General features: G+C 39.9%; 1 protein-coding gene across 2 annotated transcripts in view; it reads right to left on the minus strand.

Moving 5' to 3' along the window:
* Nucleotides 1–13,685, minus strand: part of LOC109904184 (sprouty-related, EVH1 domain-containing protein 1-like) — a 95,808-nt gene extending 82,123 nt beyond the window's left edge. Inside the window, exons 1-2 of one of the 2 annotated variants that reach the window (XM_020501381.2) lie at nt 13,310–13,685; nt 13,029–13,080 (exon numbers count right to left, since the gene is read on the minus strand). In XM_020501381.2, coding sequence (XP_020356970.1) covers nt 13,029–13,057 — 29 coding nt within the window. In that variant the 5' untranslated portion in view covers nt 13,058–13,080; nt 13,310–13,685. Of the gene's footprint in view, nt 1–11,570; nt 11,649–13,028 lie in introns of both variants that reach the window. The other variant, XM_031788018.1, reaches the window with a different exon arrangement.
* Nucleotides 13,686–14,112: the final 427 nt, after the last annotated feature.

The following is a 14,112-nucleotide window of genomic DNA, read 5'->3' on the forward strand; positions in this document are numbered from 1 at the left end:
CGACAACTGCCCGAGTTACATCAGGAACGGACAATTACTCCAGGAGTGCTCCTACTGTCCGCAATAGGCTGAGCGAGGCTGGACTGAGGGCTTGTAGGCCTGTTGTAAGGCAGATCCTCACCAGACATCACCGGCAACAACGTCGCCTATGGGAAGAAACCCACCGTCGCTGGACCAGACAGGACTGGCAAAAAGTGCTCTTCACTGACGAGTCACAGTTTTGTCTCATCAGGGGTGATGGTCGGATTCACGTTTATCGTCGAAGGAATGAGCGTTACACTGAGGCCTGTACTCTGGTGCGGGATCAATTTGAAGGGAGGGTCCATCATGGTATGGGGCAGTGTGTCACTGCTAGAGGTCGACCGATTAATCGGAATGATTAATTAGGGCCGATTTCAAGTTTTCATAACAATCAGAAAATCTGTATTTTTGGGCGCCGATTTCTGATTATTATTTTTATTATTATTATTTTTATACCTTTATTTAACTAGGCAAGTCAATTAAAGAACACATTCTTATTTTCAATGACGGCCTAGGAACTGTGGGTTAACTGCCTTGTTCAGGGCAGAACGACAGATTTTTACCTTGTCAGCTCAAGAGTTTCAATCTTGCAACTGCACAGTTAACTAGTCCAACGCTCTAACCATTGCACTCCACGAGTAGCCTGCCTGTTACGCGAATGCAGTAGCAGCCAAGGTAAATTGCTAGCTAGCATTAAACTCATCTTATAAAAAACAATCAATCATAATCACTAGTCATAACTACTAATCCAGTTTAGCAGGCAATATTAACCAGGTGAAATTGACATTTCTCTTGCATTCATTGCATGCAGAGTCAGGGTATATGCAACAGTTTGGGCTGCCTGGCTCATTGCGAACTAATTTGCCAGAATTTTACGTAATTATGACATACATTGAAGGTTGTGCAATGTAACAAGAATATTTAGACTTAGGGATGCCAACCATTAGATAAAATACCGAACGGTTCCGTATTTCACTGAAATAAACGTTTTGTTTTCGAAATGATAGTTTCCGGATTTGAACATATTAATGAACAAAGGCTCGTATTTCTGTGTGTTATTATGTTATAATTAAGTCTGATTTGATAGATCAGTCTGACTGAGCAGCAGCAGGCCCGTAATCATTCATTCAAACAGCACTTTCGTGCATTTTGCCAGCAGCTCTTCGCAAGCACAGCGCTGTTTATGACTTCAAGCCTATCAGCCTAATGGCTGGTGTAACCAATGTGAAATGGCTAGCTAGTTAGCTGGGTGTGCGCTAATACTGTTTCAAACGTCACTCGCTTTTAGATTTGGAGTAGGTATTCCCCTTGCGCTGCAAGGGCCGCGGCTTTTGTGGTGCGATGGGTAATTGATGCTTCGAGTGTGGCTGTTGTTGATGTGTTACTGGTTCGAGCCCAGGTAAGGCGAGGAGAGGGACGGAAGCTATACTGTTACACTGGCAATACTATAGTGCCTATAAGAACATCCAATAGTCAAAGGTATATGAAATACAAATGGTATAGAGAGAAATAGTCCTATAAATACTATATTAACTACAACCTAAAACCTCTTACCTTGGAATATTGAAGTCTCATGTTAAAATGAACCACCAACTTTCATATGTTCTCATGTTTTGAGCAAGGAACTTAAACGTTAGCTTTTTTACATGGCACATATTGCACTTTTACTTTCTTCTCCAACACTTTGTTTTTGCATTATTTAAACCAAATTGAACAGGTTTCATTTTTTAATCGAGGCTAAATTGATTTTATTGATGTTTTATATTAAGTTAAAATAAGTGTTAATTCAGTATTGTTGTAATTGTCATTATTACAAATAAATAAATAAGCAGATTAATCGGTATCGGCTTTTTTGGTCCTCATATAATTGGTATCGGCATTGAAAAATCATAATCGGTCGACCTCTATTCACAGCATCATCGGACTGAGTTGTTGTCATTGCAGGCAATCTCAACGCTGTGCGTTACCGGGAAGACATCCTCCTCCCTCATGTGGTACCCTTCCTGCATTCTCATCCTAACATGACCCACCAGCACGACAATGCCACCAGCCATACTGCTCGTTCTGTGCGCGATTTCCTGCAAGACAGGAATGTCAGTGTTCTGCCATGTCCTGCAAAGAGCCCGGATCTCAATCCCATTGAGCCCGTCTGGGACCTGTTGGATCGGATGGTGAAGGCTAGGGCCATTCCCCCCAGAAATATCTGGGAACTTGCAGGTGCCTTGGTGGAGGAGTGGGGTAACATATCACAGCAAGAACTGGCAAATCTGGTGCAGTCCATGAGGAGGAGATGCACTGCAGTACTTAATGCAGCTGGTGGCCACACCAGATACTGACTGTCACTTTTGATTTTGATCCCCCCTTTGTTCAGGGACCCATTATGCCATTTCTGTTAGTCACATGTCTGTGGAACTTGTTCAGTTTCTGTCTCATTTGTTGAATCTTATGTTCATACAAATATGAACATAAGCTTGTAAGTAAGCATTTCACGTTAAGGTCTACACCTGTTGTATTCAGCGCATGTGAAAATAAAATTGGATTTGAACTTGACAGAGCTTGAATTGTAAAAATGTGTAAATATTGTATAATCCAGGTGTGCAAAGTTTAGAGACTTACCCAGAAAGACTCACAGCTGTAAATGTGATTCTAACATGTATTGACTTAGGGGTGTGAATACTTATAAATTTCAATACACTTTCATAATTTAATAAAAATAAACATGTTTTCACTTCATCATTATGGGGTAGTGTGTGTAGATGGGTGACTAAATAACGATTTAATCCATTTTGAATTCAGGCTGAAACAAAATGGAAAAAGTCTAGGGATACTTTCTGAAGGCACTGAATACATTGCATTCGGAAAATACTCAGACCCCTTGACTTTGTTCACATTGTTACATTACAGCCTTATTAGAAAATGGATTAAAAGAAAAAAAATCCCTAATCAATCTACACATAATACCCCATAATGACATAGCGTTGAAACAGGTTTTTCAAAATGTTTGCACATTTATTTAAGAAAAAATACATATATACTTTATTTATACAAGTATTCAGACACTTTGCTATGAGACTCAAAATTGAACTCCAGTGCATCCGGTTTCCATTGATCATCCTTGACATGTCTCCACAACTTGGAGTGCACCTGTGGTCAATTCAATTGAGGCACACACAGGTCTATATAAAAGGTCCCACAGTTGACAGTGCATGTCAGAGCAAAAAACAAAGGAATTTAAGGAAGTGTGCAAAGAGCTCAGAGACAGGATTGTGTGGAGTCAGCAATCTGGGGAAGGTTACCAAAAAATGTCTGCAGCATTGAAGGTCCCCAAGAACACAGTGGCCTCCATCATTCTTAAATTGAAGAAGTTTGGAAGCACCAAGACTCTTCCTAGAGCTGAACGCCCGACCAAACTGGGGAGAAGGGCCTTAGTCAGGGAGGTGATCAAGAACCCAATGGTCACTCTGACAGAGCTCTAGAGTTCCTCTGTGGAGATGGGAGAACCTTACCGAAGGACAACTATCTCTGCAGCACTCCACCAATCAGGTCTTTATGGTAGAGTGGCCAGACAGAAGCCACTCCTCAGTAAAAAGGCACATGACATCCCACTTGGAGTTTGCCAAAAGGCATGGGGTATTGTGTGTAGATTGATGAGGAAATATTTGAAAAAGGCTGTAACGTAACAAAATGTGGAAAATGTCAAGGGGTCTCAATACTTTCCGAATGCACTGTATCCCATGTAATGACTTGCATTACAGGATAAAACAAAGCCTGGTTAGTTGAGGTAGTTATCTTAAATTGTAATATAATCTAACTGAACAAAAATATAAATGCAACATGTAAAGTGTTGGTCCCATGTTTCATGAGCTGAAATAAAAGATCCCATACACACAAAATGCCTCAAATTTTGTGCACAAATTTCCTCACTTCCCTTTTACTGAGCATTTCACCTTTGCCAAGATAATCCATCTACCTGACAGGTGTGGCATATCAAGGTGATTAAACAGCATGATCATTACACAGGTTCACCTTGTGCTGGGGACAATAAAATGTGCAATTTTGTCACACAACACAATGCCACAGATGTCTCAAGATGAGGGAGCATGCAATCAGCATGCTGACTGCTTGAATGTCCACCAGAGCTGTTGCCAGAGAATAGAATGTTAATTTCTCTACTATAAGATTCTTCCAATGCTGTTTTGGAGAATTTGGCAATATGTCCAAATTGGCCTCACAACCGCACACCACGTTTAACCACGCCAGCCCAGGCTCTCCACATCTGGCTTCTTCACCTGCGGGATTGTCTGAGACCAGCCACCTGACAGCTGATGAAGCTGTAGGTTTGCACCACAAAAGATTGTCAGAAACAGTCTCAGGGAAGCGCATCTGCGTGCTTCTCGTCCTCACCAGGGTCTTGACCTGACTGCAGTTTGGCGTTGTAACGGACTTCTGTGTTATTGTCTGACTCCTGTAATTTGAGTTTGCAAATGGGAAAATAAACCCTTTTAAAATGGTCTGCACATGTGTGAATTGGTGTATCATTTTGTATTATTGAAGTACTGTAGGTCTAATGGTTAAGATGAGAAGATGCTCGCATAGCATTCTGTGAGATTTACAATACTAGAGGTGGGCAGAGAGAACATATTGTCGCTGAAGCCACGGCAAGTGTAGCTAATGTGAACACCGGTGCTGGTAACAAGTCTAGTAAATCTGAACGGGCACTAAAGCACCATGTCAAGCTACTCCAGCAATGTTTCTGTAACAATGATTTTATGCCTCACACCAATGCTAACCAACCTCATTACACGTTTGGGCCTGTAACACCAACGACAATGTTCTGGGTACCCCAGCACTAGTGTACTGAAATAAATCAAAAAGAATCCCATGTGTATCAAAAGCCCCAAAACATCAAAGCACAACATATTGAGATGATCATAATTAAAACAGCAAGCATTTGGCAAATTAAAACCTTGCACTCACCATTACAGAAAAAGAGGAATGGCAAATTTGGACTGCTACGGCGTCTACGGGCGGCTTTGATGTGAAAGTAGTCTTTGGAGACCCTGCTTCTAATTGCAATAGTTACTGCAGAATCTCAGATTTAAGACTGGGGAGTGCTAGGAACGGGTACTAGGACAAGGCTGAGAAGAAGCAAGACCTCATTACAAGGAATGCACCATGCTGTAAAGAAGCCATCATCCATCCACCATGGTTGTTAACAATCACAGAAATGGCACATTAGTATGCTGTAAACTATCCCTGTAATCCACACCGTTGTTAAAGCATCACAACCACAGCATAATATTGAAAAATATTCACTGTGGCGAGTTGTAAAGAAACCATCAAACTAGACTACTGTACTGCCCATTACAATCTAGCACGCTGTAAAGAACAACTGCGTTGAAAAATGTTCTAGCTAGAAGACCTTGTGAAACACTTCACACGTGTAGGCTACACATTGGAGAAGTGGCTTCTCATAGAAAGTCAGGTTCAATTTCTAAAAATGGCTAATAAGATGACTCAGCAGATGAGCATCAATTTCCCTATAATAGGCTACATACCTGGTCAAACGTTTGGTTCATTAAATATTACTTCTATAAAATTAAGTTGTTTGCTTCAATCCCCTCATCTAGCCTACAGCTACTTGTATTTTATAGACAAACTAGAAAAGCATGTACACATGCGAATACACTCACAGGCCCCAACTCCTTCCTGTTTTCAAAGAGTTTGGAAACTCATTCAAAAGACAAGGTTTTGGATTTACATCTGTGCCCTTTTATGTCAGTGGTCTTGCAGGAAAGAACCATCTTACCTCAGCTGCAGCAGCTCCCAGCAAAGCCTTCATGCAGCAGCACAACTGAAAACAATACCTAAAATTCAGACGTTTTACTGCTCAAAGAATTTCGTAGAAGCATTGCGATATGGCCAAGGCACACCAGAGAGCTCCTTGAAAAAAAGACGTCACTATATATATCTGGTGACAAAAAGAAAAACGGAGAGGATTTTTTAGCCTGGTCTAATACGACACAGCATAGCCTAGCATTTTCAAAGGGAAATGGGCATTGCATATGCATTATCATTTTGTCTTGATTGGTGAGACAGTCAACTAAAATGGGTACAGTGCTGTTTTAAAGAATGAAATATTACTATCCAAATACACTGATGATATTTACTAGTTCAGGTCCGCTCCTAAAATACTTAAGAGGAAATGAGAATTACAATAGGGAAGTTTGTCGGGTTTAAAATACACTGAATCGTAACTCTGGCCATGGGAAGAGAAGAGCCAGAACAGACTACATTCATACTGTACAGGGCCTGCTCAGTTACACAGTAACACACTGTCAGTAACAAATCATCCCATTCATCCAGACAGGTTTATAGAGAAGTATTGTCATGCAAACAATACAACACCATGTAACAGAAAAGCAGACTATAAATAGCCTGTACACAGGGTAATTTCACAGATTAAACAACTGCTCATCCTCCATTAGGCTTGGTACATGTAAAATCCCAGAGAATAACAAAATGCTGTTGTGTGCATTAAACATTTTATACAGTCTGACCTAAACTATTTGCAGGACAGACATCCCAGCTCATAAAGTTATACTAGTAACTCAAAATAGCTACTCAGTTTGCTGCAAGCACAAGACAAATATTAGACAGATCCAAGAGGGGATTCTCTGCTGTTACCAAACAATGATGTATTTGGGAAGAAGCTAACCACTTAGCTAACTAGCTACTAAATTAGCAAACCAAATCCACAACTGCAGAGCATTTAGAACATTTTAGACATCCTTAGCATGCTAGTACAGGAAGCCTATGGGCAACGCTAGTAGGCATTGGCTCATGAAACTCCCTTCATACTGGACACAGAGACATAAAAAAAATGGTATCCACAAGTTCATCTTACTCTGGGGAAGTAGATAAAGGGCATCATAGCCAAAATCCCAAAGTGTCCCTATAATAGTTAAGTTATCTAGCTGGCAAACACTTAGTTGTGAATTCCATACGGTAACTAGATCACCTGCCTCGTGCTGCACAACAGTGAGTGACTCACAAGGCTATGGTCTCTTGTGGTTGTGTGCTTGTAAACAAACACCATATGACTGGGGACTACTGGTAAACTTTATAATGAAACATTTTGTGACAGGTGAAATGAAAAATGCGTTCGTCTTTATCTCTTACCATATTGCACCGGTTGACTGCAGGTATTTACTTAAAAAGTAGATACAAATATTAAAATGTATTTAAAACAACTTCAAAATAAATAGTTAACGATATTGAGAAACTATCCCGTGGCCATTTTCAAATACCCCGGTATATATGGTATACTGCCCAAGCCTATCCGCCATAGCTAATTATCATATGTTAAGAATAGGTAAAGAACAAAAGGAGAAATTATGAAGTTGCGGCAGGAAAAATACATTTTCTGACATTTGGCAAAAGATATATCTTGAGATAAGTGGGAGCAAGAATCAGTGATCGTTTGACAACCTACAAGGCCAGCCTGCTGATATAGTTAGAAAAGAACAACGCGCTCTGACCCAATCCAAAGTCAGGATGTTAGCCTATGTAAGACCAAAACTTCCTTCGTACATTTTATTTGCACAGATGACAAGTTCCAATTCAATCAATACAGAGCAGTGGCCAGAAACTATCAAAAGGCTAATTCCCAAAAATAATACAGAAGCAAAACTACAGACAACTCTGAGGACCTCTAAAGCCTTTGACTACCCACTTCACACTAGGCTTGGGCGGAATACCGTATATGCCGTATACCGGGGTATTTAGAAAATGCCACGAGATGGTTTTCCAATAACATCAAAACTATTTGTAGTTTCCATAAATTGGAAAATGTGTTGCTACTTTGGAAGATAATACCTGCAGTCAACTTGTGCAATACATTGAGAGATTAAGCATATTGCTTTCTTCCCTTCAGTCACATTATGAAGCTTACCCTAGTTCCCCAAAACAGTTGAGCCAGACACATGTTCGTTGTAAAGAGCACAAATGGGAGAAAGCATTCTATGTACATTCAATACAAAAGTTGTATATAGAGTACAAGTCAGAAGTTGACACCTACTCATTCAAGGGTCTTTATTTTGACTATTTTCTACATTGTAGAATAAAAGACATCAAAACAACAAAATAACAAATATGGAATCATGTAGAACCAAAGTGTTACAAACCAAAATATATTTTATATTCTTCAAAAGTAGCCACCCTTTGCCTTGATGACAGCTTTGCACATGCTTGTCATTCTCTCAACCAGTTTCACGAGGAATGCTTTTCCAACAATCTTGAAGGAGTTCCCACATATGCTGAGCAGTTGTTGGCTACTTTTCAAATCACTCTGGGGTCCAACTCATCCCAAACCATTTCAAGTGGGTTGAGGTTGGGTCATTGTGCATGCCAGGTCATCTGATGCAGCTCTCCATCACTCTCCTTGGTCAAATAGCCCTTACACAGCCTGGAGATTTGATTTTCATCAGGACAATGACCCAACACATGATAATCTCACTAAGTGCCAACCAGATGGGATGGAGTATCGCCACTGAACGCTGTGGTAGCCAGGCATTGAATTCTAAATAAAAGCAACAGTGTTACAGTCAAAGCACTCCCAAACCATCACACCTCCTCCTCCATGCTTCACGGTGGGAACCACACGTGCAGATATCAAAATCTTACATTTTGACTCATCAGAACAAAGGACAAATTTCCACCGGTCTAATGTCCATTGCTTGTGTTTCTTGGCCCAAGCAAATCTCTTCATCTCATTGGTGTCCTTTAGTAGTGGTTTCTTTAGAGCCATCTTCTATATACCACCCCTACCTTATTACAAAAAAACTGATTGTGGAATTTCTTTCCGTAATGCTTTTGAGCCAAACTTTTAACAAGGCACTCCTGTTAATTGAAATGCATCCCAGGTGACTACTCATGAAGCTGGTTGAGCGAATGCCAAAGTGTTCAAAGCTGTCTTCAAGGCAAAGGGTGGCTACATTGAAGAATCTCAAATATATTTTGATTGAACCCTTTTTTGGTTACTACATGATTCCATATGTGTTATTTCATAGTTTTGATGTCTTCACTATTATTCTACAATGTAGAAAATAGTTTAAAAAATAAAAACCCTTGAATGAGAAGGTGTCCAAACTTTTGACTGGTACTGTATATCGGAATGTCTGTTGTGCGGCGCACGAGGCAATGAAGTAAGTTACACTTGTACGGAATTCACTACTAAATGTTTACCATCAGATATCTTATAACGTCTTTCTGCCGTGTTCGAGAAGTCAAAGTTCTGTACAGCTGCCTGTGCTTCCTACTAGCGTTTTTCCCCCCTTCCTACATTCTTCTGTCTTCTGCTCAGTGCTCTTCCTTCAGAAAAGCATGCATCACAACTTTGTTCATTCGCACAATTTCTCTCATTCACTTGTAAATGTCCACACTCACTGTAAATGACATTCAGTGGCTACTAGCTATGCTTGTATAACTTTATGAGCTGGATTTGCTCATCTTTTCAATTAGTTTGTTAGTTTTCGCTCGTTAGCATTTAGCTAAAGGCATTTTAGCAATGTAACAGACGCTCTTATCTGGAGCGACTTACTTTTTTGTAGAGGCTCAATGGGCACGTTTAGCACCCCCTTGTGTGCTATTCCAGTAATACCGTAAATCCCAGGATGGTGTGAAAATCTGGATACCACCCAAGCCTACTTCACACTAATTGGTATTTGAAACTCAGGCCTACGAGTGTGTAAGCCAAGGCTACATTCAGGCTTCAAAACTACAGGCGTGGCGCATTTCCAGGAGGATTTACCCTAGTGTTTTACAGAAGGCTCAGACTATTTTCCAGAACAGGCAACCTTTTGGTTACAGGCCCAACACTAACCGCTAGGCTACCCGCCGCCCTAAAACAATGGCTGCCCACTGATGTGGGGGTAAGTCTTGATGGAAAAGCACCAGTTGTGTTATGTAGGCCATTCATTTCCCCCCATTAGACTGCATCACCCGAAACACTAGCATAAAGAGATTAATAAAACGTAGCCTACTAAACATTATTTCACAGAGTTCCACAGCACATAACTTGAGCAATTACCACCACCATAAACAACTAGCCGAACAGCTGAAGAAGCTATACTCTGTCGGAAAGGCACAATACTCACATTCAATCAGATATTGTTTGAGGGAATTCTTTTGGGAGAAGCCTGTCAGAGGAATGGAGCGAGGGGCAGAACAGGCCCCCAGGTGATAAGATCGTGACAGCCCACATTGACAGAAATGCTGAGCTGTCAAATCAATCACACAGATAGGAAGAAGGAGTCCAAGAGGAATCACCTGACTGGCAAACTAGGCTAAACAGAAAACAGAACATCAATCCAAAACCATTAGGCTAACCCTACTTATTTATTACTGACCTTACCAATGCCAGACATAAAATATGTAATTATTTCCCTGTGCTTCTTACTAGCAGTTTTTTCCCCTCCCCTCTGCTCCGTACACTTGCTGCTCTTCCTTCAGGAAAGCATGCATCACAACTTTATTCATTCATTTGCAGTTTCTCTCACTCACTTTCACTTGTAAAATGTCCACACTCACTGAAAATGACATTCGGTAGCTACTACCTATGCTTGTATAACTTTATCAGCTGAATTTGCCATTCTTTGCAATTAGTTTGTATTTAGCTAACAGCATGTCTGATTTTGCTATTTCGTTATCATTTCGGGCTTTATTAGCCCACCCTTGTTTACTATGCATGTCATAGCTTAAATCCCTGGATGGCAGAAGAACCTTATTAAAAAGACTACTTCTAAGCTCCGTCGTAAGGATATGTCTCCTATAGCCCCAGACAGACACACCCTGGTTCTTCTACTTTCTCTGTGTGATTATTTTTGGAGGACTACGCTACCTTCTTCGACCACACACACACACACACACACAGAGTAGGCCATGTTAGGCCTAGCCCTTGGATATTTAACATGGTGGTATGCATTTCACGTTCACAGCAAAAAATCTTTCAATAACCTGTACGAGTGCATCTTCGTGTGTGAGTGAGTAGCACACACATTCAACCACATTTTATTCATCACACAGCTTTGTGATCATTTGATGAAGCAACAAGCTGTAATGAATGATATATTACTATGCCCGTGATGCTAACAGAGAAGTGTCCAGAAACTCCCAACAAGACGACAATGTAACCTACTGAGCATCCCATTGTATTCACACACGACTCACAACAATAAGTGTGTGGTTTAATGATTGTCCTTGGCTACTCATTGCCATGGTTAACTTTAATGCTGTTGTGAGGAGAAACTGGAAGATACACATTGCAATGGCTCTGTCAATATGCTTTACAAGTACAAAACCTGATAGACCTTAATATTTGATACAATAGTGTAGCTCAAATGTGTCAAAATGGCATTCAGTGACATTAAAAACATCTTGCTTCTTTGTGTGTTCTTTGTCATCAGATGCGTACATTATGTACAACAGCTGCTAGACTGAACGTAAATTCCAGCCAGCGTAAATATAAAAATGGATCAGGTGGGGCTTACTGTTCTTTTCCCACCATCTTCCTTGATCTTCAATTGCATCATATGTTGGCCATCTTATGTGTTGTGCTGCTGCAGTCACTAGGAAGAACAAACGCAAAGCACCATACATCATGGTCCTTGCTTATGTAATATATTGAATATGAAACAACAATATGCCTACATTGCCTAGTTCAAGGACAGAGTTCTTTATACCCCCACTTTAAATCAATCAACCTGTTGTGTGCGAGCATGGGCGTCTTTCAGACACATAAACGATGGAAATGTCAGCATAAGGACAGATTTCAACCATCTTGAATAAATAAAAAAAATATGGATGCCAGTTTTGAGAGCATCAGAAGAATGCAATAAGAGCAAATCATCCTTGCATGATTTATTTGTTTTCAAATGAATGGATGTCTGTCATGTTTACATCCAGATTAAGCTCATCCCAAATCTTTGTGTGATCGCCAGTGAGTTGCGAGACACTGTACTGTACAGCGTACTGTGAATGGGCACCCAGGTACTCTTTATGAATGGAAGGGGTCACGTGATCGCAGCACCTCCCGAGCAGATATTTCTCACTGACTGTCAACAAGCCACGCAAGAGATCAGCCCATTAAAACAATACGGATTTACAGCGACACAAAGGACCATATGTCAATTCACATAAATGTTGCTTTCCGGGCGTAGCCCAGTCACATTTGGAACGCAATACGTTCATTTAAAAAAAAAAATTATGAATGGAGATTGTGATATGCAAATGAGTGCTATTGTGAAAAAAAATATGGCGTCTTCTACTTTTGCAGCAACCAGTTTACAGCCACATTTCCATTGAAAAAAATATATATATTCGAGAGAATATACATTTTTAAAACCTCTACATTAACTAACAAAGTAACCTGCTATCAAATGTCAAGAAAACACTATTGTATAATATTGATTCTTATGACAATATAATTTTAGAGTAGGTACAGTAAGCATATAAATCTTCTTAAATCATACGCTTAAACACAACATCTAGCCACAGCGATTGTAATAAATTACGATTTAGTCACACATACAATCTGAAATATCAATAGATATTATTCAATTGCAGTCCAATCATAAGGCATTTTTCAACGACATTCTTGATGAAACAACTATCATATATATTGCATCCATTTTCTATACAGTCGTCAAAAGTACATTTAACATATGCCGTTGCCATAATATAATAAGACGGTTTTATTTATATTGCATCAAGTCCCAAAACACGTTGTTGTGATCATGGAAAACAAACCAAACAAAATAAATGGATGTATATGTATTACTGAAAATAGTAACCTCATTAAAATATGAGTTCTCAAAATGGTATTTGTAGAACGAAGGATCATGTGGAACAGAGTAATTTAGAATCGTGCAAATCGTTGCAGTGACGATTCGATACATGAAGGCAGAATTATCATCGCGTTTTAGAATGTGGGATAAAAATGTACTCACTCGTTTGGATTTGTTGAATCTTCGCTCATTTTTTCTCACGGGGATCCAAATCCTGGCAATAGCATCGAGGACGCAGTGACGGCGGGGAAATAAACCGCAAATATCACCATTTTCTTTCGCATAAAATCACTAGATATTGTATAAAAGTTAATTGTCTTACAATGCTGCATGCATTACTGAGCTCTTTTAAGAAAACCAAGTAGCCTAGCTAATTTTGTAACTCAATTGCGAGGAGTGACAACCGATTATTAATTTTATTTTCCTTGGAAGTAAAATCCAACCTCAACAAAATGCACATCTTCGTCATCCTCTTCGGTAAAACGAAATCCAATGCGTTCAGATGCTAAAAAGTGTACAAAATAAAACCGACATTTGGCACGTTATTAGTGGCTAGTTATCGAGCATTCCCCTCTCCAACTTCAGGTCCAGGACAACTTAAAAAGCGCTGGTTGGTCCGTCAATGTGTCGGTGTACGTTGAATTATAGCCTCCACAGCTAGAAAAGTGTACAACATAATTTATATTAAGAAATTGACATACAAAAGGCAAATACAGTGAGTTACATTTTCCCGAAGAAGTTGTTGGACATCTGCTTTAATCGAACTCCATTTTCAACTCGAGCAATGAACATCGGAAAACTGGGCGGAAGCGTCGACCACCAGTTCTACAATGAAATCCTTCCGCATGGCTGCAAAAAAATACATATGATATGTCAAAGGATTCTCAACTATAAATTCTATTGCTTACATCAATTCTAACCATATGTGAGAAACATTTGATAAAATATGCCTGTGTCATTAGGCATATATTCGGATTATTTATATCCAAAATTGACCTAAAGTAGTCCCTGCACTTCCCAACAGAAGTTTCCCTTCAGTCACGCAGTGATACAGAAAAAAGGAAGCGTCTGTGTGATAGCACGAAAAATAAAAAATAATCTGTGAGAAGGATTGTGTGTGTGATACCACCATCAATAAACTATCATGTGTAGATTATGGTGGTGTTGATTGCATTTCGCGCCTTTGGCGTCACAGAAAACAACTGCTTTTCATACTGGAAGACTAGTGCTATAAAATGGAGGAGAT

Source organism: Oncorhynchus kisutch, linkage group LG14 (assembly GCF_002021735.2).
Source record: "Oncorhynchus kisutch isolate 150728-3 linkage group LG14, Okis_V2, whole genome shotgun sequence".
In the NCBI taxonomy this organism is placed as follows: domain Eukaryota; kingdom Metazoa; phylum Chordata; class Actinopteri; order Salmoniformes; family Salmonidae; genus Oncorhynchus; species Oncorhynchus kisutch.